Here is a 27,167-nt window from a genome sequence, read left to right on the forward strand (position 1 = left end):
GTATTCTTGCCTGGAGAATCCCCATGGACAGAGGAGCCTGGCAGACTATAGTCCATGGGGTCGCAAAGAGTCAGACACGACTGAGCAGCTAAGCGCAGCACAGCACAGTTTCTACTATACAGCAAAGCAAATCAGCTATACATATACATATAAAATCCCCTCTTTTTTGGATTTCCTTCCCATTTAGGTCACCACAGAGCACTGAGTAGAGTTCCCTGTGCTATATAGTAGGTTCTCACTGGATATCTATTTTATACATAGTAGTGTATATAGGTCAATCCCAGTCTCCCAATTCATCCCACCCCTTACCCCTTTGGTGTCCATACATTTCTTCTCTGCGTCTGTGTCTGCATCTCTGTTTTGCAAATAAGATCATCTCTCTATATAATCTCCTTTCTTATCTCATCACTTTTGTTACGTAAATGTCTAAATATCCCTCAGTTTATGGTTTTCTTGGCATCACTATCAGTGTAAAAGAACAGGAAGCGCCTGGACAGAGAGATGCCCTGGGAGACGTGAGTCGCCCCCTCTCTTCTCCACTCTGCCTAGCCTCCCATGTCCTGTGTCCTGGGCCTCTGAGGTCAGCGCCCTCTGCCCCTCCCGGGTCTTCACAGCCCCTGAGAGGAGCTGGAACTGTGGCTGCTGCACCTTCTTTTCTGCCTCCTGGTCCTCGTCCTGCCTTCTGCGCCTGCTTGTGGCACCAGGCTGGTCCCTGCTGAGCTTTGAGGCGGGACCTGCTCACAAAGCCTCAGGGCTGCTCCTTGTCCTCCAAGTTCAGCAGTCTCCCACAGTGGACAGACTTCCAGGAGGTGAGACCTCTCTGGAGCCCCCGATCCTAGTGAACTCTTTTTTCTGCATTCCTGGGGCTCTTGGATTTTTTATTTTAAAAATCAGCTCTATTGAGAGTTCCCAGACATTAAACAGCACCAAAGGTAAACGCACAGTGTGATGAGTTTTGACAAGTGCCTGCACCTGTAAAGCCGTCATCATAATCAAAATAATGAAATTCCCATCACCTCCAAAAGTTTCCTGAGCCTCCTTTTTAATACACCCATACCCCCCACCTCTCATCCCCAGGCAACCACTGGACTGGTCTCCTTTCTGTCATTGTAGATTCGTTTATATTTTCTGGAATTTTATATAAACGGACTCATGCAATATTACTCCCCTTTTGCCTGGCTTCTTTCACTCAGCATAATATTCTTGAGATCCATCCATGCTGTGTGTTTCATTGTTTGTTTTTACGGCTGAGTAGGATTCTGTGATGTGAATGCATCACAATTGAGAGATCTCATTCAGCTTTTCATGGGCGAGTCCTATTTCCTCGGCTTGACCATCAGCCATTCGAGGGCTGGGACAGAGTGTCTAGTGCTCATCACTCCCCGAGCCCTGCAGCGGGCTGGCTGAGCTTGGCAGTTGTGGTCTGGAGACGGAGCAGATGTCCAGGGCTAGGATGCTGAGTCCACCTGGTCAAGCTCCTGCTCTGTGCCTTGGTGTCACCACTGGTCAGCATAGATGATGGTGATTCTCACCACTGGTCTGTGCAGACGATGGTCATCCTCACTGGATAGGATTATTAGAAGGCACATTCAGTGAGTCAGTGTGGAACCTTTGGGGAATTATCCTGAACATACTTCATGCTACTTGTTCCTAGGAAGGGGGCTTCCCCAATGTCTCAGTGGTAAAGAATCCACCTGCAGTGTGGGAGATGTAAGAGATACAGGTTCGATCCCTGGGTCGGGAAGATCCCCTGGAAAAGGAAATGGCAACCCACTCCAGTATTCTTGTCTGAAAAATCCCATAGAGAGAGGAGCCTGGCATGCTATAGTCCAAAGGGTCTCAAAGAATTGGACACAACTGAGCGACTGAGCATGCATCCTCATTACTGGGAGGCAGCTAAGCACAGTGTTGCCAAGTGGATTCTGGGTCCAGATCCTAGCTCCGTGCTGTGACGATGTGACCCGGGCAGGTGCCTCTGCTGTCTCCTTGGACGAGTGGCGATGACAATAAGGATGTCCTGGCTGTGGGGCTTCGGTGAGGATTAAATGTGGATTAAACGAGTCGTTTACATAAAGCCCTAAACTGTGCCACGTGGCACTGGCCCCTCAGATGTGCGCTCTTACATGTATGCAGTGAGCAGACGGTGCCCAGGGAGGCCTCCGAGGTTTAATCCCACAGGAGGAAGGCAGCTGGGGGAGGGGTTACCTGGAGCTCTCCCATGTCCTTCCTCTCAGTGGCTGATACTGATTATGGACCATGGAAGCAGATGGGATAAGTAAGACCTTCCCGACCTGGGAACTTCTTAGTGGCCTTTTAGCTGCTGGATAAGAATGCATTTTATTCAGGAGCGATTTCACTGGAATTTTCCTGCATGGCTGAGTCTGAAGGGAGCCATTCTTGGCTCTGCAGTCTGTGCTGTTCACAGCCCTCAACTCCTAGCATAGTCCTGGGAGGCAGGCTGGGGGGCGTCCTCACCTTTCAGGGGAGGAAGCCAGGCATCGGCACCCAGGGGTGAAGCCTACGTAGAAGTGGGGGATCCCCTGATTCAAAGCCCTTGTGCAGCGGGGGTACCCCCAGGTGACCCTTCATCTAGAAACTGCAGCCTGGTCTCCAAAGCCACTCCCAGACCCAACCACGTGGTGGTTCTGAGTTTTGCTGTCCCCGTTTCCATTCTTCTTGCCGCATAGTCTGAAGTCTGGTCCGGAAACAAAGGGAACCCTTCTTCGGCTGCAGTCTAGCTTCTTCTCTGGCTTGGGATGCGGCCAGGCGGTTACACCAGAGTCCCCGTTTTCTTGCCTTGCTTCATTTTAGCACCACCATCAGTAGGGCTGCAGTGAAAGCTCCATGTTTTCGGACACCTGTGGTTTGCCCCTCCCCCGAGCGTGCAAAGTGACGTGGGCGGCCCCGTGGGCTCCTCCTTCTCAGGACCCCCTGGCATCTGTCCGTCCCCCCGGCTCATCTGCATGGCTCTGACCCTGGGGCCCCACGTGGGGAGAGAGAGCCAGGGATGGGGACGCCTGACTTCCACGAACTCCTGGACTCTCTCTGAACCTCGTTGTCCCTCAGCTCCTGGAAACGTGGGTCCCAGACCATCAGCCCTGCCAGATCTGCACGTGCCTCAGCGGGCGGAAGGTCAACTGCACGACACAGCCCTGCCCCTCGGCCGGAGGTGAGGCTCCCTCCACACCCGCCCCCCCGCCACCGTCTCCAGAGCCGGGGGGCCAGATCCATACATGGATTACCTGTGCCAGCCCCACTCCTTGCCTCTTGGGGCTGGAGTCCCCTCTCTGCACGTGGGTAGAACTCTCGGGTTGGCGGGCCGGGGAGGCCTCTCCTGCTTTCCCCACCTTGACTCTCAGCCCTGGTGTCCTGAGGGCGCATCTGAGCAGGGTGACAGGACGTGCTGGGGAGACTCATTTGTCGATCGGCTGGCTGGTTGCCATGGTGCAGAGTCTGCAGGGGGTGAGGGGTGGTGGGGGGTACCATTATCTCTTCCTCTGACCTCTGTGGCCTCTTGTTCCCCAGTGCCCACGTGCGGCCCATGTGAGGTGGCCCGGCTCCGGCAGAGCACGCAGCAGTGCTGTCCCGAGTACGAGTGTGGTACGTGTCACCCTTTCTCCAGGTCCGACCCCAGCCCAGCCCCGGAGGGCGAGGTGGTGGTGCTGAAGGGGACGGTGGGAAGGGCCGGGGGTGGATTTTCTAAAACCTGGAAAGAGTAGCCTCTGGAAAAGGGGATTTGCTTCCTAGAAAAATTCTGCAGTGACTTACCAAATGTAAGGTTTGAGAGCATTAAGAAAGAATAGGGTTCAGTGTTCGCAGAGGCCTTGTTTGCAGCAGCCAAGATATGGAAGCCACCTAAGTGCCCATCAATAGATGAGTGGATAGGGACCTCCTTGGCGGTCCAGTGGTTAAGACTCCATCCTTCCACTGCAGGGGCCACGGGTTCAGTCCTTGGTTGGGGAACTAAAATCCCATGTGCCATGCGGCCAAAAAAAACAGAAAAAAAAAAAAAAAGAAACGGATGAATGCATAAAGATGTGGTATATACATGCAATGGAATACTACTCAGCCACAGAAAGAATAAAATTTGACACTTGCAGCAACACAGATAGACCTGGAGGGCATGATGCTAAGTGAAGTGGGTCAGACAGAGAAAGACAAACACTGTGTGATACCACATATATGTGGAATCTAAAAACTGCAGCCAGCTAGTGAATATAGCAAAAAAGACACAGACTCACAGATATAGCGAGCAAGCTAGTGGTTACCAGTGGGGAGAGGGGAGAGGGAGGGGTAAAACGGGGCGATTAAGATATACAAGCTACTGTGTGCACAGTAGATGAGCTACAAGGACGTGTTATACAGCACAGGGGTTATAGCCAGTACTTTATGATAACTATAAGTGGAGTATAACCTTTAAAAATTGTGAGTATGCCAGGGTAACTGGCATACTTATGCCAGAGTAACTGTAGAGAAGGCCACACATGGACGGGCACCTTGATTTCAGCACGTTATGTGTCAGAGGGTTTTGTTATAGGATTGCAAACTACATTGTGAATAATGGGTGGAATGACAGTGTAATTAAATGAATCCAGAGCGGATGGAATTCTGGTTAATATGACGGGAAATCTCTAGTGCACTGTCCTCATCCTCTCCGGGGTGTTTTTTTAGCTTACAGGCAAAGACATAAAACACAGGCTTGTGAAGTTTGCAGCAATAAAATCTTTGAGGGAGAGCAGGTAGATCAAGGCAGCGGGAGGACCTTGAAAAGAAATCACGAGACTTTGCTTTATGCTGATGAAATGTATCAAGGACAAACAGAAGCCCCGTCAGGAGATCTGACTGGAGAACAGTTTATTAAACTGTTGGGACCCTATGCCAGTCGTCTTGGGTTGTTAGCAGTAGAGGGAACAGGTGGTCATTTAGTTCAAGGCTTTCATTTATGGACAGTACAAAGCTTCTTCAATGTGCTGGACACTTTGCTGCCATTATTTCAGGACAGCCTTAGACTGGCCTGGTGTGGTGGACTTCCCACCTTACAGAAGGTGATCCTGAGGTCTAGAGGGTTCAAGATACTTGGCCTAGATCTGGAGTCCCTGCAGATGATGGGAATAATTAACATGAGTTTGTCCTATATCTTGGATCTATCTGTTATCTGTCTATTGATCATCTGTCTATTATGTATATATTTATTTATCATCACCTCCCCCTACCCACTCCTTGTCTCTGTATCTCCGTCTTTAACTTCATCTCCATCTCCACCTGCATCTCCATCTCTGCCTGAATCTCCATCTCTACCTACACCTCCATCTCTACCTGCATCTCCATCTCTGCCTGAATCTCCATCTCTACCTGTATCTCCATCTGAACCTGCATCTCCTTCTCCACCTGCTTCTCCATCTCTACCTGCACCTCCATCTCTACCTGTATCTCCATCTCTGCCTGAATCTCCATCTCTACCTGTATCTCCATCTCTACCTGCATCTCCATCTCCACCTGCATCTCCATCTCTACCTGCATCTCCATCTCTGCCTGAATCTCCATCTCTACCTGCATCTCCAACTCTACCTGCATCTCCATCTCTGCCTGCATCTCCATCTCTACCTGTATCTCCATCTGAACCTGCATCTCCATCTCCACCTGCATCTTCATCTCTCTCTTCATCTCCAGCTCCCCCTCTGTCTCCATCTCTAGCTCTACCTTTATCTCATTGCCATCATGTGTGTAAACAGTGGAGGTCTCATGGGTAGAAATGTAGGGAACCACTCAGTAGCACAGGAGTGGCCTTGCTGGACTCTGAGGGCCCATCCCTCCTCTGGCCCTCAGTGTGTGACTTGGTGAGCTGTGACGTGCCCCCGGTGCCTAACTGCGAAGACGGCCTCCAGCCGGTGCTGGCCAATCCTGGCGAGTGCAGACCCAGCTTCACCTGTGGTGAGTCCTCCCTCTGAGGGTGAGGAGGGGGCCCTGCAGTCACTCTCCCCTGGCCTGGGACGGTGTCCTGTATTCTAGTGAGCTGAGTCTGGGCTTGGGGTGTGTCTGGAACAGAAGGGTCAAGATCACACCTGGACTGAATCCTCTAAGACTCCTCCCAGTCACAGGCTGTGACGGGGGAGCAGGCGTGGGCACAGCTGCAGGCATCCCCCTCTTGGGTTTACTAGGAGGCAGTTGGACCTGAGGTGAAGAAGCCTCCGTATCTCATTTTTATTTACTCGCATCCTCCCATAGACCATGGAGGGGAAGGAACATACCCTTGGCTTGTCCTCGTCACTGGGTCTTTGTTGTTCAGTCGCTGTCGTGCCTGGCTCTTTGTGACTCCGTGGACTGCAGCATGCCAGGCTCCTCTGTCCTTCTCTGTCTCCCAGAGTTTGCTCAAATTCACGTCCATTGAGTTGGTGATCCTATCAAACCATCTCATCCTCTGTTGTCCCCCTCTCCTCCTACCTTCAATCTTTCCCAGTATCAGGGTCTTTTCCAATGGCTCTTCACATCAAGTGGCCAAAGTATTGGAGCTTATTCCCAAACAAATTTATAGATTTTTCACTTCCTGTATGTTTATCTATTTAAATTCTAAGTACTGCCAATTTAAGCCTAGGATTGGACTAAAGAAAGTCCTGGACATGTTAAGAAACCACATTCTGTGTTAAGCTACTGAGTATACCCACCTAAAGTCAATACCTACTTACAGTCCTGTTGATTTGGAATCTCACTTCAGTTCATAGATGGAAACCCTTGAGGGTGAGAGAACACTTTATATCTGGAAGAAGCTGGGACAGGCAAAGACATGGGGGAGGATTTGGCCTTGATGAAATGACACTGTGGATTTGCTGTCATTTTTCATTCATCATTGTTGAAGGACCTAAAACTGTAGGGTATTTATTATTCCAGGTACTGAGATGGGAATAAGATCTCATAAGCTACCAGCCTGTAAAAATGCTAACCAGCGCCTGTGTGCCTGGGGTACCTGGGTCTTAGAGATTCTGCATCTGTCCTCTCTGAGTATCTGCAGGTGAAAAAACCCCACCCCTTCCAGAGGTGCCTGGGAGGATGATGGACTGGACACCCAGCAGCCTTCTCTTCCTCTCTGTTAAAATAACATCACATTTCCCCTTTGGATTAGTGTCTTTACTGTCCTACAGACTAACTAACTGCTTTACGGTGTGATTGACTGTCCCAGGGCTCCTGAGTGGGGCTCACGTGTGTTTCTGACTTCAGAGGGGCTAGAGTTCCCAGGGACCTTGCATCCTAGCTGAATGCTGAGTGCAGGGCTCAGCGTGGCAGGACCAGGGCACCACTTTGTGCTGCCCCTCAGTCTGCAGGAAGGAGGAATGCCCGAAGGGGTCCCCACCCTCCTGCCCCCCGCACCGGATGCCCGCCCTTCGGAAGACCCGGTGCTGTGACGAGTACGAGTGTGCTTGCAACTGCACCAACTCCACGGTGAGCTGCCCGCTGGGGTACCTGGCCTCCACCATCACCAACGACTGCAGCTGCACCACCACCACCTGCCTCCCCGACAAGGTAAGGCTGCCCGGCTCTGGCTGGGATGATGGCCAGACACGTGCTTCTCGTGGAAGACGTGCCTTCCTGCCCGATGAGTGCTGTGTGGCCTGGTGGGGGGGCATCAGCATTCTCTCTTAGCCTGATTCTTGTTAGCTCAGGGGGTACTCGGAGACTACCGTGTCTCAGCATGGCTGCGTGCTGAGGTTACAGACGTGGTGTAAGATACAGTCCTGCCTTTAAAGAGCTCCTGTACAGAAGCTGGAAGACTGAGTGGGTGTAGTGAAAGTGTTAGTTGCTCAGTCACGTCTGACTCTTTGTGACCCCATGAACTACTGTAGCCTGCCAGCCTCCTCTGTCCATGGGATTCTCCAGGCACAGATACTGGAGTGGGTAGCCATTCCCTTCTCCAGGGGATCTTTCCCGACCCAGGGATCAAACCCAGGTCTCCTGCATTGTAGGCAGATTCTTTAGAGCAAGTTTAGGAAAATGGTTTTAACCTATTTGTACTGTTATGATGTGAGTGAACATAGACAGCTGTTTGGAGCTTTGGAGGACACACTTGGGATTATTTAAAACGTGTCTTTAAGCTTTATGATCAAAGAGTTTCCTTGAGCATCTCATGCCGAGAAAATAAAGTCTGAGCGTGTGTATCACATGCACTCCAGGCTTAACTGTTCTAATCCTAGCCAGCCGCTGGGATCGCATGTCCCAGGCTCCTTCCATAGTCTACAGTTCTTCCAAACGGATCCTGTGCCTCAAACACAGCTCGCAGTCCGTGCCCGAGCCTTTGTTTGATCCATTCCTCGTCCTCTGTGGGCCTCAAGGGAGCACTCGTTCATAGCCCCTGCCCAGCCGCCCCTCACTTTCAGCCACTCCTCACGGGACAGAGGGCTATTCATGGGTGGGTTCCGAGTGCAAGGACACCACTAAGTCTGAGAATTAGGGTACAGCTTTCCGAGGGACACAGGAAGGAGTTTAATGCAGTGAAGGGAGCGGTGATAGTGAGTCAGGTCAGCCAGTGTATTATATCCCCACCCAAGGGCCATGAAAGACTCACAGGGGGCCAGTCCACGGGTGGGCTTTCCTAAGTTAGGTGGGCAGGGGTGGGAAGAGGCCAGACTCTAGTGTGGGCAGAGACCATGCTGTTTCACTTACTGCTGTAGTCTTAGCACCTAGGGTAGCTTCCAACACGTAGATCCTCCGTCCATGGGATTTTCCAGGCAAGAGTACTGGAGTGGGTTGCCATTTCCTTCTCCAGGGGATCTTCCCGACCCAGGGATTGAACCCGAGTCTACCGGCATTATAGGCAGACGCTTTACCGTCTGAGCCACCAGGGAAGATCCCAGCAGATGCCCACTCACCTCTCATTTAGATGAACCGAGTGAATTCACTCAGGAAACCTTGCGTCTACAGGTGTGCGTCCACCGAGGCACCATCTACCCCGTGGGCCAGTTCTGGGAGGAGGGCTGTGATACCTGCACCTGCACGGATCTGGAGGATGCTGTGATGGGCCTGCGCGTGGCCCAGTGCTCCCAGAAACCCTGCGCGGACATCTGCCGGCCGGTAAGGGGGAGCAGTGTGGGGCGGTTGGGACGGGGATCCCAGGAACGGGCAAGGAAGTCCCTTTAGGACCCTCTGGTTCAAGGCCAGAGGGGAGGGGCCAGGAGGGGAGTGGGGCCGGGTAACGGAAAGAGGCATGAGGCGAGCATGGCTCTGTCATCCTTCCGTGAACACTTCTCAGCTGACGGTCATCTCAGCCATGTGGTCTTGAGGCCAGAGGGCTGGGGAGTCGGTTTAAGCAGAGAGGTGAATTAATAGCCTAGAAAACAGGGCTTGGTTTTTTTTCCCTGTCAGTGTAACATCATGTTTCTACGTAGTTTGGTGATTTTTCAGACCAGGTTTATAATTTGAAGTACAGAAGTCGAGCTGTGTTTATAATTTGAGGTATAACTGGGAGTTGGAACCCTCCCCCCAATTCAGTTTTTAATTCTTTTTGTGGTGGCCTGCCCACTAACTACTTGGGGATGCTCTATTCTTGCCAGTGAAGACTGATCAGACTCTAGAGAAAGGGGAACCACAGTCTGCCGGGGGAATTGTGGGTTGAATTCTTGCTGGTTTAAAGCTTTTATTGTTAGCACAAGTTCACGTGCCCAATGCACAGGGAGGCCAAACAAACCGAAACATTGGAGTTTGAGGAAGAGAAAGGTTTATTGCAGGGCTGTGTAAGGAGATAGGCCGCTCTTGCCCTAAAAATCCCCAAGATCTCCTAAGGGTTTCGGCCAAGTATTTCTAAAAGCCAGGTGAGGGAGGGGGTCACAAGGGATGTGATCAGCTTGCACAGTTCTCCAATGGGCTGAGCGAAGGAGCAGGTGGTGTCATAAGGGTGAACATGACCAGTCCTTAGGCCCCAGGAGGCCTGGGGCTGTGTGCTCATGGTCAGTAAGTGGTGAACTTCTTCTGTTTGGTGGGGAGTTTTCACATTTGCAAAACAACTCAGAAAATGTGCATCAAATATTGTTACCTAGGTACTTCAGAGAGGAGCTACAGCAGAGGATGTGGGGGAGGCCTGTCTGTAGGAGGCCCCATAGGGTCCTGCTCAGTTACATTATTATTACTGCTTTATTCTCAGTACAGAATGTTGATCAAAGAAGTGGAGCTAGGACAGATCTGTACCAACAGCAGTGAAGAGAAGGCTCTTGATGCTTTTTCAGAAGTGTGTGTGTGGTTTGCTGATGGAGGGGAGGGCCTGAGAGTGAATCCAGAAGTGGGGACGTCCATTCAGTGCCCCCACGGCTCTCCCTGCTTCGCTGATGCTGTGGAGGAGCAGACCTGCCAGGCCCCTGGGAGAGGATGACGCTGTGGGATCCAGGGGTGCCTCTGGGGAGCGCCCATCCGTCTCCATCTCCTCCCACAGGCCACGGGAGGCAGCGGGAGTAACGTGCTATCGGGTGAAGAGAATGCTGCTAGAGGTCGTTTTTATACAGTTGGTCCCCAGTATGTTTTGTGTTTTGGTAGGGAGGTTTGTTTGTTTGTTTTAACTGTGATGGGTCTTTGTTGCAGTGCGTGGGATTTCTCTAGTTTCAGCAAGTGGGGGCTGCTCTGCAGTTGCGGGGCGCGGGCTTCTCATGGCGGTGGCTTCTCTTGTGGAGCACGCGCGCTAGGGCATACAGGCTTCAGTAGTTGCAGTGGGCGGGCTCAGTAGTTGTGGCTCATGGGTTTCGTTGTCCCTCGGCATGTAGAATCTTCGCAGACCAGGGATCGAACCCGGGTCCCCTGCATTGGCGGGTGGACTCCCAACCACTGGACCACCAGGGAAATCTAAGCCATTAGGTCTTATTCATCCTCATGATTCTCCTCCAGAAGGAAGAAGAGGCAGGGCTGTTCTTCCCACTTGTTAGAAAGCAGAGGGGATGAAGTTGGCTGAAAGCAGAGGGATGTTGTGCTAGGGGTCATCTGAAGCCAGCAGATGGGGCGAGTCCTGACTCCTAGCCTGGGGCTGTGCTGGCACTCTAGTATAGCTGGCAACAGGGTTGATTTCCTTCAGGACTGACTGGTTTGACCTCCAGCTGCAGGATAACTAATGAGATCTCAGCTGTTAAGACTGAGAACAGCTTGCCAAGCACCACTGTGACGCGGGTTGGGTGTCGGCAGGTCCCATGGAGATGGTCCTCAGGCTCCCAGGTCCCCGGGAGAGGCTGTAACTGGGGTGTGGCTGAGTGTCAAGCACGTCCTGTGACTCGGTGCCGCTTGTGAGTGTGCAGGGGAAGCAGAGCCGGTGTGGTACCCATGCCCGTCCCGAATACCCTTCTCTCCGAGATGCTGCTTAGTCCTGGGTTCCGGCCCCTCCTCCCCTGGGCAGCCTCGCACATCACTGTTTTGTCTGTTCTTTGTATACTGTTTCCGTGTTCTCGGTGGAGGGTTTCAATCCAAGACCCCCATGCTTTGGCCAGATTGGAGGACCTCCAAGAGGAGGATGGGTTGGCAGACTTCCACCTTGCAGGATGCTGGTCTTCCTGGCCAGCTTTCTGGGGATGGTTGGTCTCATCTCATGGTGCCCCATAAACTACTAGGTCAGTGTCAAGTGGTGACCTGGGGAAGCCCAGCTCTGTAGGTTACTGAGAGGTCCTGGGGTCAAGGCGCTCATCTCGTGCAGGTAACTTGCTCTGTTAGTGCAGAGCCCAGACTCCAGGCATCCTGAATGTTCTCCCCTGGTCTAGACTTGGGCCGTGATAAACGTTGGGTCAGCTGGCAGCTGCTGCATGAACTCTGAACGTCTTTAAAACCCCCGTGGACTGCCTCTTGGGGCTTCCCTAGTAGCGCCATAGTAAAGAATCCCCCTGCCAGTGCAGGAGATGCAGGTTCGATCTCTGGTTCAGGAAGATCCCCTGGAGGAGGAAATGGCTACCCACTCCAGTATTCTTGCCTAGAGAATTCCATGGACCGAGGAGCCTGGTGGGCTACCTCCATGGCCTCTCAAATAGTCAGACACGACTGAGCAACTGAACAAAAAGGACTGGCTCCTGGTCCGGAGTGGACGCTTGCGGAGGGCAGGGTTGTATCTGGACAGATGATGTGAGAGCCGTAGTGATTCAGTGGGTGGTGCTTCCTGACCACTTAGCGTGATCGTGGGGCCGGAGGAGCGCAGAGATGAGGACGTCCGGTCCGGCTGCCCTCTGCAAGCCCCGGAGCTCCAAACACCTGTGCGGGGACCAGAGCACTTGCGTCTTTGCTGCCAACTGTCCCGACACTCCGTCCTTGTGTGTTTTCAGGGCTTCACCTACGTCCTCCGCGAGGGAGAGTGCTGTGGAAGGTGCCTGCCGTCGGCCTGCGAGGTGGTGACCGGCTCCCCGCGGGGGGACTCCCAGACCCAGTGGAAGAGTGTAGGTCTGGGCCAGGGTGTGTGGGCAGGGGGCTGGGGGCCGGGCCAGCCTCATCTGGGCTCCAGGGCTGGCCTTGGTTTCGATAAAGCAGATGCTCACTCCCTACCGTTCGCTCTCCCTGTGGCGAGTTTAATGTAGCTGTTGGTTTATCCAGATGTCAGCTGGGGAACTAGTTAAGGCTGCTCAGATCTGGGGAGAGCCCAGTGCCCTCTTTATGAGTTCTGTGAGCTCCTGGGGGTGGGGGTTATGTTCTCCTGTTCACCTGTGAACCTGAGGACTCTGATGGTTGACGCAGGTCTGTATGATGGCCCAGGCAGGGTCCTCTGACCTTGTCACTGATTTCCGTTGGAGAAATTTACAATCCAGAGAAGCAAACAGTGTTTCTGTCCCCAGACCCCGCAAGCTACTTCTGCAGCTCTGGCTGTGGCCCTTGACCATGCCAGTGGCCCCCCCACCTCCCTCCCTATCGTCTCCTGTCTGGCCTCTCACCCCCAGATCCCCCTCCCTGAACCAGAGCAGCCTAGCTTCTCCTTTGTGGCCGGAGGCCCTCACTTTGGCTCTGGAGCCATTTTCTGAAACACAGAAGATCCCTCCCTGGGAGTCTTAGCTCAGACGCAGCGATGTTAACAGACCTTTCCACTCTGGCTGATACGGATAAAGTGGGGGTGCTGAGCCCTGGGATCCTCAGGGGGCAGGTGCTGGGGTGGGTGTGAGGTCCCTTCTCAGTCCCCCAGGGAGACCAAAACACACTCTGTTTAGAAGGAGCGCAAAGGGTTAACTGTCCTGCCCTGGCCATGCGCATCTCGTGCCCTGGCCCACTGGCCTCTTCCTCCTCGGTGGTGACCGAGGGACTTGCTGAATTCCCCATGAGGGGTCCCACCTCCCTATTCTAGTCCTGGTCCCTGGGGATGTCCTTGCTCCATCCCTCCTCCTGCCCTGTCAGGCTGCCTGCTCCCCATCACCCCAGAATCAGGCTGGTTTTGCGAACCCTCCCCAGGGTCAGAGGCTGCTGTGTCCTGGCGGCGGGGGGAGCTGACAACTGGTACCTTTGAGGCTCAGTACCCCTCCCTCCCAGTCACTCATCTGCCTCCAGGGCTCACTCAGCTCTGATATCAGTGTATACGGAAGAGTCTCCCTCGCCCTCCCTCCCTCTGACTGTAAGACTTGGGGGTCAGAAGTGGCTCTGGAACATGAGGGACCAGCGGGAGTGGATGGGGACGGGTCTTCTTAACGCATATGATGTCCAGGGCTCAGTGGGTTATTGATCAGAGTCGAGTGTGGCCTGCAGCGGGAAGGTGTGTTCAGGGTGAGTCAGAAAGGGGTCAAGACAGAGGCTGCAGTCGGGGCACTCTGCTCCTCCTCTGAAAAGAGAAGAAAGGGAACCGGGCCCGAAAGAAGCTGCCGGGCCTGGAGCATGCCGACTGGGCACCCCTGCTTGTGCGTCCGGGAGACACACAGACCGGTCAGAAACTCCGGGGAACTTTCTGAACCATGTTCTGGACACTCAGTGCTCCTGGATGGTGGAGCCAGCCCGAGGGGACAGGCCACCCATTGCAGCCTGGAGGCCTGGGGACAGATTGCAGGGCCAAGGGCCAGATGCCAGCATCCCATCTTTAGAGGGAGGCCGTGTGAGGCTGGGCGATGGGCTGGTTCCCCCGACCCCCATGTCGCCCCTCCGCTGTCTCCCCACGCCGCTGTTCCTGGTTGCTCAGCTCCCAGGCGGGCTGAGGGCAGAGGGAGCACCCTCTGTCCTCAGGTGCTTCCTCTGGTGGCTCAAGACTGTCTTGGGAGCACATGTGGCTCTGAGCTGGGCTCTTGGTTGGGGGGACTCTGACCCAGACTCACCGAAGGACCTGGACGAGCTGTCATTCCCTCCAGGGGCCTCCCCCGTGGGCAGGGCTTAGCTGTGGAGCCAGGCTCACCTCCAGGGCCCACCCAAGCTCCTGAGGGGACCACCCACTCCCAGCAGGACCTCGGGCCCCGCGACCCACTTGGGTGCTCTGCCCACAGGTTGGCTCTCACTGGGCCTCCCCCGAGAACCCCTGCCTCATCCACGAGTGCGTCCGAGTCGAGGAGGAGGTCTTCGTGCAGCAGAGGAATGTCTCCTGCCCGCAGCTGAATGTCCCCGTCTGCCCGTTGGGCTTCCAGCTGCGCTGTCAGACCTTGGGCTGTTGCCCCACCTGTCGCTGCGGTAAGACATGCCACCAGGCCAGCCTCCAGGCCTCCCAACCCTCCAAAAAGTCTCAGGAGGGCTCCCGAATCCCTGCCTTTGGAGCAGCTTAGGGAAATGGGCAGGATCAAATCTTCCTGTCCATTCCTAATGTTTTGGGGAGAAAGCAAATGAGAGGAGAGAAGCAGGACAGTTCCTGAAGGTCATCACTGAGCTCAGTGCTGGCTTTGTACCGTGTCTCATGTCATCCCATGACGATCACAGTGAGTACTGTGATACCGCCATTTGCTCACCTGAGTGGTAGAACTGGGATTGGATCCAGGCTTCTCTGATTCTACAAATACCTTCTCCATCGTTCTTCTGAAGAAGGTATTCCAGCTGTCCATCTCCTAACCCCACCAACCAAGCAACCAAGCAACCAATCAACCAAACAACCAATCAACCAACCAACCATCAACCAAGCAACCAATCAACCAATCAACCAATCAACCAACCAACCATCAACCAAGCAAACAACAAACCAAGCACTCAACCAAACAATCAATCAGCCAAACAACCAATAGCAGCAGCAATAGCAAACAACTCTCACCACCTGCTACCCTGAATTCTTTGTGTGATTTTATCATGGGACTTAGTTTCCAAAGCAGATTTTCATTCCTTCACAAGCACAGCACCCTCTCTCTTGCCCCGTCGATGTGAATCACTTAAACAAGCACCCTCCCCTCCAAGGCTCCAGGGGGCTGGAGGGTGGGGAGTAGGCAGCTGCCCATCCTTGAGGGGCCTGGGGTCAGTGTGGCCACGTAGGCAGGAGGACCCACAGTGCTTTGCGGGGTGGAGGGAAGGACTGGAAGGTGGAGCGGAGAGGCCCAGCCCAGCGGAGCGGCCAGGTTGCAGGTCTCCAGCAGGTGTGTTCCAATCACTCATGCCCTGCGCCTGTCTCTCCCCAGAGCCCGTGCAGGCTTGCGTCCTCAACGGCACCATCATCGGGGTGAGCTGATGTGTTCTCCCCAGGGGGGCAGGGACAGGGGCTGTGTGGAGGGTGGGCAGCATCTGAAAGTGCAAATACAGGGCCCGGGGCGACCTGCTCCACCCACACTTCCCTTGCTCCTAGGGCTTCCCAGGCATCCTGGAGGGGAAGCCCCAACTCTCCAGGGCCTGGGTCCCGCCTTCGCCTTCTAGCGCTCATCTCCCGGTCCCCCAGCCCCCAGGCACAGGAGATGTGTCTGTCTCCTCTTCTTCTGCCCCAGGGAAAGCCCTCACTCTCACCACTGCCATCCTTGAGGGGGGAGGGTGGGGGAAGGAGTGGCCTCTGAGGACCGGAGGAGAATTGGGGTGATGATGGCTCCTAGCAGCTTTGAGCAGCCGGGCCCCACACCTAAGGCAGATGGCTCATGGGGCTGAGGGCAGTCAGGGGTTGGGGGACCAGGGTGCCAGGAGGCCTGACCCTGGTCCCCCCTGGTTCCAGCCCGGGAAGACTGTGATGGTTGACGCATGCATGACCTGCCGCTGCCACGTCCAGGCAGGGGTCATCTCTGGATTCAAGCTGGAGTGCAGGAAGACCACCTGCCAGGCCTGCCCTGCGGTAAGAGAGGCTGTGGCTGGGGGGACCGGGGGGTCAGCTGGGCACTTTTAGGACCCAAGCAATGGGACCTCACTAGGATCTTTAAATAAAAACTTTGATGATTTTCTGATTCTGTCCAGTATCTGACAACTGTCAGGAAGGGACTAAAAGTCACCTACCCAGATTGCATTTCTCAGAAATTATTATAATTTAGTTTTGTACATTTTAAACATTCTTTTAGTGTATTTGCAAGGCTGAGACCATATTCACAATTCTGTATTCTTTTTTTAGGCAACATTTTAAGTAACATCATTACTGATCTTTGAAAGCATTAAAAATCAGTCGAATATTTATCCGACAGTTACCAGTTAGCCCACAATTATTTATCAGACACTTGCTGCGTGCAGATTTCTACACAACGTTCTCTGGAGCGGACCTGCCTCAAAGTGTACTTTTATTATTGCACATTGTTGTCCGACTCTTTGTGACCCCATGGACTGCACCCTGCCAGGCTCTTCTGTCCATGGGATTTCCCAGGCAAGAATACTGGAGTGGGCTGCCATTTCCTTCTCCAGGGGATCTTCCTGATCGAACCCAGGTCTCTAGCATTTCAGGCAGAGTGTGTACCACTGAGCCGCCAGGGAAGCCCTTTTGGACACTGGGGTGGTCTAAAATAGTTCACCCCGTTTCTGCCAGGTCACGATGATGGTGTTTGCTTTGAATACCTCTGCAGGTGGGATCAGGGACGTGGAATCCTCACTTCTAGTGGAGTAGAGGAGAGCATGCACTTCACTGGTCTAATCACGACTCTTAGCAAACCCCTCCTCCCCTGCACAGAGCTGCATGAGTGCTGAGGAGGATGCCCTGGCTTCTGCAGGCTGCCCCCTGCATCTGGGGCTCCTGCTGTCCTAGAAAATACAGTTGGTCAGATGAGTTTGTTGTGGGCTGGATGCACAGAATACATAATGTAACCACTCTTTTAGGTGGTGGAGCAGTGGGTAGGGGCTGGACGGTTCCTGGAGAGGAGTCTCTCATCAGAGGAGCAATGCACTGGCCAGAGGGGAGGGGCGATGGGGCGAGGGATGAGGCACACTGGAACCCATGTGGTCAGCACTCTTGAGGACAGGCTGTGTTCTGCACCTGGGCGCTGTGTGAGGCTCCAAGGGAGTGAAGGGAATAGGATACACATTGTTTCTGATAGGACGGTTCAAGGAGAACATCCTTGCCTCAGGTAGGAAGAAGGGACCGAAATATGTGTTTTTACTTTTTTAAAATTTAAAATCCCAGTTGTTTTAGGGTTTCCATTGCAAGTGTGTGTGTGTGTGTGTGAGAGAGAGAGACAACTCCCCTGATACATTTGGGCTTGAATATAGGAAGGAATGATGCTGTCTGAAGTCTGTGGCACCCCTTCACCTGAATGTCGATGGAATTACAATCAATGCCAGGAGAGAGAGGTTCGCACCCACTGTCCTGCAGGAAGCGGTCAGGGGGATGAGCACACTCTTTACTGGTGCCCTCTGGTGGTCAGAGGATGGCACAGTCACCTCTGCATCCATAGATACCCAGTTTTTGTTTTTAGATAACCTTGTTTTAGAATCCAGTCTAGACATAGGTTTCTAAATATTTTTAAATCCACAGCTCACTTTGGTCTGTGTACTCCTCCTCTTCTCCAAAATTGCATCTCCCCAGGGCAGTGCGGGCTTCTCTGGTGGCTCAGATGGTAAAGAATCCGCCTCCCAGGGCAGGAGATAGCGGTTTTAATCCTTGGATGGGGAAGATCCCCCGGAGAAGGCAATGGCAACCCGTGTTCTTGCCTGGAGAATTCCATGAACAGAGGAGCCTGGAAGGCCACAGTCCATAGGGTCGCAAAGAGTCAGACACAACTGAGCGACCAAGCAAATCACACACACACACACACACACACACACACAGGGCAGTAAACTCACTTCCTCCCCCTTGAGATCCTGGACAGTAGCTCTGCGGTGTGTCTTTCAGTCTTTGCTGAGCTCTGCCTCATATGCCCCTTCTCGCTCAGCATCCTTCCCTGGACCTCCAGGAGGCCTCCTGCACGTGGGGAGCTGTGCTGGGTCAAGTTTAGGTCAGCCTGGCTGAACTGCAAATGTCAGATGGGACTGTTAGCATCACCAGCAACGTGGGCCCTCTGTCTCCTCCAGGGGAGACGATGCTTATGCCTCAAGGGGCCCAGCAGCCGATGGTCTGTGCTGGTGGTTTTGCTGGTAGAGACAAAGGAAGGCAAGGGGAAGAGACATGACCCTGACCGGGAACATTGAGAAGGCCTCCCGGAGGAGCATGACCTTCGATTGACCTTCAGCAGTGCCCACCCAGGAGTGGGAATGGGGACAGACTGGCAGATCAGCAAGAGTAAGGGCAGTGGCTTTTCAAAAAATAAAAGTAGTTTCTCTTTTTTAAAGGCTTTTAAAAATAGTTCTACTAGATATTGCAATTATTTTTAAAAGTAGATAAATTAAGGCTTTTAGTTGGAGTTTCAACATCAAACTCTCAAAAATTACTAGAATGAATAGACAGAGAAGTAGAAGGATACAGTAGACCTGAAAAGCGCTATGAACCAATTTAACATAATTAAGTTTTATACAGTTTTCACACAACAGCAGGATACAAAATTCTGTTCAAGTTCCCATAGACCATAAACCAGGAGACACTGGAACATATCCAGGGACATAAAACAAGGTGCAAAAATTTCATGGTCTAAAGGTATTGAAATCATACAGACTCTGTTCTCTTAACACTGTGGAATTATGTTAGAAATCAATATGAAAGGAGACTTGAAAATAACCCACATAGTTTCAAGTGCAAGGTTTAAAATATTTTATTATCACTGCGAATGTGCTAAGTCGCTTCAGTTGTGTTTAACTCTGCGACCCCGTGGACTGTGACTTTCCAGGCTCGTCTGTCCATGGGATTCTCCAGGCAAGAATACTGGAGTGGGTTGCCATGCCCTCCTCCAGGGGATCTTCCCGACCCAGGGATCGAACCTGTGTGTCTTATGTCTCCCACATTGGCAGGCGGGTTTTCTTTACAACTAGCGCCACCTGGGAAGCCCATATTCGCTATTCATTATCAGTTGTAAACCGTGCATAGGACCAATGTTAATAAGTGTATTCACAAGAGAAAAAAGTTTAAAAAGAGGGTGAGAAAAGGAAGATAGAGTAAGGGCAGTGGGGAGATAGGACTGGGGTCCTCGAGTGGCTGACACAGTTTGTGAAAAGGGCGGGGAGACACCTGTGAGAAGAGCCTGGGGGGCATCCCTGGACGTGGGAGCAGGGCTCATTGGCTGCTCTGACCTGTGAGTTCTGTGGTTGGTGGGACGCCTGGCCCTTCCTGATTGGATGCCGCAGTGAAAGCCCGGTCAGCTCTGCCCACCTCCTGGGCCACCTGCTGGCTGTGCAGTGCGTGTCCGGTCAGCACTGGCCGGAAGCCCAGCAGCGCTCAGACACGCCTGTCACCTGTGCACTGGTGTTCTCGCCTCTCAGGGTCTCTTCTCTCTCCTGTGGGTGAGGTCAGCCTGCTCCCTCCCCTCCCCTCCCTCCTTCCCCCGTCCACTGCTCCTCTGAAATCGCTGCCCTCTCCTCTCACCTCCCACCCCATCCTCCACCTCCTCCTGTCCCTTTCCCTCCCACGACGCCCCCATCTTTCCTTGTCCTTGGCTTCACCATGCGCTTGGCCCCTCTGGGGTGTGGATGGAGCCTCCACAGCCTCATCTCTTCACTTTGCAACCCCCTCCTCCATTTGTCCCCCATCCCTCATGTCTCCTGTAAAGATTTTGGGCCGAGTAGAGGGTATTTCCTAGTCCCTTCTAGCACTCACTAGAAAATGCCCCAATCCAGGCTCCTATGAAATCCTGTCTGACGTCAACCCCATTTTATTTCCTCTTTCTGATAATAACCAGTTGCATGCATTCATGCTGCTTTTCCCATCTCTCTTCCTCTCCCATTCATCACGGTCCACACCTTCAGGAATCATGTGATTTTGAAAACACAGCTAAAAGCTCACCCCATGGCCTCAAACGTCAACAGTGTCCTTCCAAGCATGTGTGTGTAGCCGGGGCCCATCCAGTCGCCCTGTTCTGCTGGAAGCTCAGTCCTCACTGGCTTTCTCTACAGCCTCCCTGATGGGTTCAGTGCACACTCACAGACTCCTCACCTCCCTGCTGGTTAGGAGCCTTCAGTCTCTGCGCAATCAACATGGGAGCCCTGTGAGACAGCCAGGTCTTCTGCCCAGGACTCCAGACTGACCTGCTAGAGATTCACAGCAGAAAAACCTCAGGACCCCAAGGAATGAATCTCTAAGTGGTCATTACTAAATGTAGCAAAATGAAAAAAATGACACCGTCATTGGCTTTCATATAGCTAAATGTATTCTTTTAAAGTTTTGCTGAGTTTTGTTCTTCCTGTTTTTTTTTTTTTTTGGCATGATGTGAAAGTGTTAGTTGTTCAGTCGTGTCCAACTCTTTGTGACCCCATGGAGTGTAGCCCGCCAGGCTCCTCTGTCCATGGAATGCGCCAGGCGAGAATATTGGAGTGGGTTGCCATTCCCTTCTCCAAGGGATCTTCCCGACTCAGGGATGTGGTTCTCCCGCATGGCAGGCAGATTCTTTGCTGTCTGAGCCACCAGGGGAGCCCCTTTTGGCATGGTGGGGAAAGATGAAAGAGCTTTAATTTTAATGCAATGATGAGACAACTGATGATCGCTTTTTGCTTCTTATTTGGTTAACATGTTTGAAAATTCTTTGCAAAAATAAAAAGCTGGTTACCCTGTGTGGTCTCCCAGATTTGGGGGCATTTTTGTAAAACCGTGAAATCCTGTGGTCTGGAAGCTACAGCCTTTTCCCCTACCGTAAAGGTAAGGGATGGAGGCAGGAAGACAGTTTCCGCTGTGACAAAGTCCAGTGGTGGATGATGATTGCGTGGACTAGGTGATGACAGAGGACCTTGGAATGATAAGCAGTGGATGAGTTCAAGATGCATTTTTTGGCAAGATCTGGTGATGTGTGGGTGAGGGGCGAGGCAGGGGATGAGCAAAAGAGAGCAGGGACGAGGATGACCCCCAGATTTCTGGTTGGAGCAGCTGGGTATGATGAAATCATTTACAGTTTGGCTTACTTATGAGCGGGGTCTTCAGGGGAGGTTCACAGAGGCTGCATTTTCTCCTGGTTCCAGGGTTACATGGAAGAGAAGCTCCAGGGCGAATGCTGTGGGAGATGCCTGCCTACGGCGTGCACCATTCAGCTACGAGGGGGACAGATCATGATGCTGAAGGTGGGGGCAAGTGGACGTCAAGACTGTCCCCTCAGATCATCGTCTGCTTCCCTTCTTGGGGATCTTTTCTTCAAGAAGGAGGGGGCAAAGTTTGGGTCAATATTGACTTCTTTTCATACCTATTTCTGATTTTTTATAAAGAAAAGATGGATAACCTTTAGAAGGTACAGGATTTTCTCTTTGATTTAGTTATTTTGTCACTTTCCTCGACAAGGGGATAGTTGGTGTGGGCCCCCATGATTGAGAGTTGGTTGACCTCTAAGATTTTCTCCAGCCTTGATTATCTCTGAGACTGGGTAGGCAGTCAGGTGCCAGAGATGCCGATCTGTGAAAGTTAGGATGGGCTGGTGAGACAGGCACCTAGTTCACTCATCTCTCCATCAGAGGCACTCAGCTCTAGTTCAGCTATTGATTGACCAGTTTACCTCCACTGTGTCTTAATTCTTTATGCTGTTATGTGGTCAGAAGAGTTTAGGGATTCCCTGCCTTCATACAGCCCTGTTCCCAGTAAACAGGTTGCAAAACCGGACTGCACCTGCCTCATTCTTGTTCTATGGTCCCCCACGTTGTCTCAACAACTCCAGGGAGTCAAGGTCACTATTTGAAGTGGCTGTGAAACCCAAGCTGCCTTCAGATGTGCTCAACGCACGTCCTCTCTTTCCTTTCAGCGTGATGAGACACTCCAGGATGGCTGTGACAGTCACTTCTGCAAAGTCAACAAGAGAGGAGAGTTCATTTGGGAGAAGAGGGTCATGAGCTGCCCGCCCTTCAACGAACACAAATGCCTGGCTGAGGGGGTGAGCCGTCGGAGCCCAGGCCCTGCTTTCCTCTCGACTGGCTCCATCTATGACTGAAAAAAGAAGGTTCTTTTGAATGGCAGTTCAGCTCTGCCATGATTCCCAGTGTTCAAGGAGAACCCCAGCCTAGTTTAAAAATCAACAAAATTACAAAATCAAAGCCTGATAGAGAGATGAAACTCTCTATGATGCTCTAAGAAAATACCTCCCCTTGGGGGAGATTGGATCTGTGATCCTTGAATGGGGAGGTGAGAGGCCAAACTAATTGATGGTCCCCCCTGGGAATGACAGTCCCGGAGACTCTCAACTGGAAGAGAATTCAGAATAATCAGGACTGTTTCAGCCTGACCGGGCGGGGTGGTCAGTCTGCTCACCTTTGTGATGGGACAGTCCATTCACTTCTGGGGACTTGGGCTCAGGGCTGTGAGTCCAGAGGCAGGAATGACAGAAAGTGTCCGCTATGTACTATTTGTGCCTAACTTGGGACTTTGCTGTTTTCTTAGGGGGAAATCATGAAAATCCCTGGCACGTGCTGTGACACATGTAAGTACGTTACCAATAGACTGTCCCTTGAAACCCATCAGATTAAGTCCAGGGGATGTTCCTCGAAGTGAACTTTGTTCTAGAAAGATAGCGCAGTCATTGCATTCCATTCTGCAGGGGACTGCCACCCTGCCTCGCATGTCCTTGGACTGCCCCCTATTCAAGCCCCCTTTCAGATGCCTGTAAACCAGTCTCTTCTTCCTTCTTCCAGACTCCTGGCAATCACTAGCCTGTTACTTGCCTTTCTCCTCACCGGGTCTTGGGTTGGTCACAGTCCTATCACAAGAGAATGTCTTCTCTCTGCCAGTGAAGCTCCTTGAGGACGAGGCACCTTGATTTATGATCTCAACAGATGAGACACTCAATACACCTCTATTCTTTGAGTATCCCCAGAGAGAAGGGGAAGCAAGAAGCTGGCTGTGGGGCTGCAGAGAAACACAGTCTTCTTAAGGACTGATAAGGCTGGTCTCATTAACCAGTTTTATTAATCTCCTCTCCTTCACTCTTGCCTGTTCTTTTTTAAAATTAATTTTACTTTCGGCTGCACTGTGTCTTCGTTGCGGTGGCCAGGCTTTCTCTAGTTGTGGAGGCCGGGGCTACCTTTAGTTGTGGTGGACAAGCTCCTGGTTGTGGTGGCTTCTCTTGTTGCTGAGCATGGGCTCTCGAGCGCACTGGCTCCGTAGTCATGGTGCATGGGCTTAGACGCCCCGAAGCATGTGGGATCTTCCTGGACTAGGGATCGAGCCTGTATCCCCTGTGTTGGCAGGCAGATTCTTTGCCACTGGGCCACCAGGGAAGTCCTTGGCTTTTCCTGACCTTGCACTGTGTTGCACAGGTTGGTCCCCCAGTAGTTACCGCAGCAGCTTTGGAGACGGAGCTCCAGTCAGCTCATCAGAAAGCATCTCACCGCATGTTCTTGTTTCCATGAGCACATGTACTTCTCAGAATCCCAAAGTTAGTGCTGTATACTCTGGGTATAGAATTACTTGTCTGGACTAATATTCTTTGTTTTTTAGTTTAGTTAGCTTTTTGTTTGTTTGTTTTTGGATTCCTGGGTCCATGTTCCCATGTTTATTTGGAGGTAGAGAAAGCAAAGAGTTGCTCAGTTGTGTCCGACTCTTTGCAACCCCATGGACTATAGCTCACCAGGCTCCGCTGTCCATGTAATTCTCTAGGCAAGAATACTGGAGTGGGTAGCCATTCCCTTCTCTAGGGGATCTTTCTGACCCAGGGATCGAACCTGGTCTCCTGCATTGCAGGCGGATTCTTTACCATCTGAGCCACCAGGGAAGCCCCTGGGGAAAAGAAAGAAAGAGTGAAAGCATGAATACCTTCAGTGGTCAGTCATTTGTTCTTCTCCTGATGGCTCCCTCTGACAGTCCCTGGAGTTGCTGTAACCAAGCTGCAGACTGAGGGGACACACTCTGAGAGCATCTCTCTCTGTGATTCCTGTCTGCATGGCTGAGATCAGGAAACCATCCAGGAAGAGACGCATTTTTCTCTAGGTGTGCTGCAGGGGCAATCTGGCCAAGGCTGTTATCTGCAAAAGTAGCAATGAGGCAGGAGAAGGCACTGGCACCCCACTCCAGTACTCTCGCCTGGAAAATCCCACAGACGGAGGAGCCTGGTAGGCTGCAGTCCATGGGGTCCCTAAGAGTCGGACACGACTGAGCAACTTCACTCTCACTTTTCACTTTCATGCATTGGAGAAGGAAATGGCAACCCACTCCAGTGTTCTTGCCTGGAGAATCCCAGGGACGGGGGAGCCTGGTGGGCTGCCGTCTATGGGGTCGCACAGAGTTGGACACGACTGAAGCGACTTAGCAGTAGCAGCGGCAATGAGGCCAAACGGAGGCTTCAGTGCTTTCAGGAGACGGGAACCCTCCATAAGGAAAATAAGCCAGGCTCAGGGATTTAAATCAACTGTGTGTTGGCTTCAATATGTTTTCCTCATTCACCCTCTTAATGTGGTTGGCAGGCTTTTGCTTTCAAATGAAATTATTTGGAAATTGGGAGTCTGGCTAATATGTATTTCAAGTTGAATTAGATTTGGAGCCATCCAGGAATGGAAAACTCCCAGTGTTTGGACAGGCAACAGTGAGCTGACATTGAATCCTAGAATTATCAGTGGTGCAAGGAGAGATTCAAAGCTGAATGCTTTTAACCCCTGTGTGGTAAGGAAACCCATGCCTGCGACCAGGAGATGGCTATACTCAAAGCAAAAGATTCCATAGGGGCCTCAAGGATCTTCTCAGTCCCTAGGGAGACAATGACATTTGCGGGGATGGATAGATATTAATTGCATTTATTGGATACTCATTGCCCGTTCACTTCTGGGTATAGTATAAGCAGGCTGCCCAGGCGGGAATCCGCCTGCAGTGCTGGAGACGGAGGAGATGCAGTTTTGATCCCTGGGTGGGGAAAATCCTCTGGAGAAGAAACTGGCAACCCTCTCCACTATTCTTGCCTGGGAAACTCCATGAACAGAGGAGGCTGGCAGGCCATAGTCCATGGGGTCACAGAGTTGGACACAACTGAGCAACTCAGCACACATGCAGAATTATAACCGCAAGAGGCTTGCTCTGATCATTATGGCTTTTAGAGTCTACAGTTGTATAAAAGTAAGTCTTATCCATCGACATCACCAAAGCACGGTGAATCTAGGTTCCTCTTGCAGTTAGAATTGTGCCATTAAGTGAGTTCAACCCAGTGATATCTTTATCTCTGGTTGTGAAGGGTCAGGAGAAGCTGGGCTTTAGGTGGTGCTAGTGGTTAAGAACCTGCCTGCCAATGCAGGAGATGCAGGTTCGATCTCTGGGTCAGGAAAACACCCCGGAGAAGGGAATGACAACCCACTCTAGTATTCTTGCCTGGGAAATCACATGGACAGAAGAGCCTGGTGAGCCGCAGTCTGTGGGGTTGCAAAGAGTAGGACACGACTGAAGCGACTTAGCAGGAGAAGCTGAGGGGAACCAGGATCACTGACTTGCCCTCTCTGTAGCTGGCTGTGGTGACCTGGTTACTGTGAAACTGACCTATGTCTAGTGAATAAGGGAACTGGAGTGGACAGTGTTGAACGGGAGAACAGGTCCCATCTCTCACTTGCCCTGTAGGTGAGGAGCCTGAGTGCAAGGACATCACAGCCAGGGTGAAGTCCATCAAGGTGGGAGACTGCAAATCTGAAGATGAAGTGGACATTCACTACTGCCAGGTAAGGGGTCCTCTGCTCAGAGGACGGGTCTCTTCATTCGAACACCTCTCTTGAGATACATTGTGAAAAGATCTGGGAAGTTCACAGGGAGGAGATGTGAAAGAAACTAGGGACATTTTTTTCCTTTTGAAAGCAAATGTTTTATTGAAGTTAACTGAGAAATTTTGACCCCAGAAGATTAAAAAAAATCAGCAATGATTCAAAGCTTCCTTTGAGGAGAATGGAGGGTTACTTATGGAACACGGGAGCTGCCTTCCCCGGAGATCCATCAAACATGCATAGAAATTGCAGCTACAGGGCTGGGTGTGAGAGTTCCAATTAGGGGAGGCCTTTCAGACACACTGCCTGGCTGTCCTGGGTTCCTCTGGCCGAGGCCAGGCCTGGAGGAGGGCAGGTGCAAGAAGCCGGCTGCCCCAGAGCCCTCCCCACCCTGGGACTCTCTATCACCCGCGTCGCTGCCTCTCTCTTTCCCGCTGCAGGGAAGATGCACCAGCAAAGCCCTGTACTCCATCGACACGGAGGATGTGCAGGACCAGTGTTCCTGCTGCTCGCCGACGCGCACGGAGCCCATGCCAGTGCCCCTGCGCTGCACCAACGGCTCCATCATCCACCATGTGGTCCTCAACGCCCTGCAGTGCCAGTGCTCCTCCAGGAAATGCAGCCCGTGACGCGCTGCCCGCCCGCCACGGACACCCGCTGCCTCCTGCTAGGCTCGGCGATCTCTGCTCCGCGCATGCGCACTCTACTCCCGGACCTTCCCGGGCTCACAATAAAGGCCAATCTATCCTCTCGTCAAAGGCTGGTGGTTCATCCAGGTTGAGATGGCTGGGCTGCTCTGAGCCGGGTGCTGAGGTGGGGGCTGGGGAGTGGAGAGGGAGCCCAGGCTTTCACACCAGATCCTTTTCACCCCGAGAGAGACTGTACTCAGTGCAGCCACTGGACAATGAAGCTGGGAAGGATTTAGACATCATCTCATCCACTGCCCTCTCTGGCCCCTTCACCGAGGATGAAGGTAGCTCAGAGAGCGTGAGTGACTTGCCCAAGGTCACACAGCCGCTGGGTGGCAAGGCCAGGTTCAGAACCCAAGGACCTAGACACCTGGGCAAGAACCCTCGGGCTGGTCCAGCAGAGCCACATGAATCTAGTCCTGACAGATTCAGCCTTGATCTCACCGGAACCGGGGAGGGCTGCATTTTTAGGCCTTTCTGCTT

The 27,167-nt window shown here is 52.4% G+C and overlaps 1 protein-coding gene across 2 annotated transcripts in view; it reads left to right on the forward strand.

Moving 5' to 3' along the window:
- Window positions 1-26,753, forward strand: part of VWF (von Willebrand factor) — a 124,547-nt gene extending 97,794 nt beyond the window's left edge. For both annotated transcript variants that reach the window (XM_024991341.2, NM_001205308.2), the window contains 14 exons: window positions 3,067-3,169; window positions 3,526-3,600; window positions 5,827-5,931; window positions 7,310-7,515; window positions 8,911-9,060; window positions 12,267-12,377; window positions 14,388-14,568; window positions 15,495-15,535; window positions 16,013-16,129; window positions 21,307-21,405; window positions 22,074-22,202; window positions 22,706-22,745; window positions 25,859-25,956; window positions 26,436-26,753. In XM_024991341.2, coding sequence (XP_024847109.1) covers window positions 3,067-3,169; window positions 3,526-3,600; window positions 5,827-5,931; window positions 7,310-7,515; window positions 8,911-9,060; window positions 12,267-12,377; window positions 14,388-14,568; window positions 15,495-15,535; window positions 16,013-16,129; window positions 21,307-21,405; window positions 22,074-22,202; window positions 22,706-22,745; window positions 25,859-25,956; window positions 26,436-26,624 — 1,644 coding nt within the window. In that variant the 3' untranslated portion in view covers window positions 26,625-26,753. The remainder of the gene's footprint in view (window positions 1-3,066; window positions 3,170-3,525; window positions 3,601-5,826; window positions 5,932-7,309; window positions 7,516-8,910; window positions 9,061-12,266; window positions 12,378-14,387; window positions 14,569-15,494; window positions 15,536-16,012; window positions 16,130-21,306; window positions 21,406-22,073; window positions 22,203-22,705; window positions 22,746-25,858; window positions 25,957-26,435) is intronic.
- Window positions 26,754-27,167: the final 414 nt, after the last annotated feature.

The sequence above is a fragment of the Bos taurus genome, chromosome 5 (genome assembly GCF_002263795.3).
Source record: "Bos taurus isolate L1 Dominette 01449 registration number 42190680 breed Hereford chromosome 5, ARS-UCD2.0, whole genome shotgun sequence".
NCBI lineage: Eukaryota > Metazoa > Chordata > Mammalia > Artiodactyla > Bovidae > Bos > Bos taurus.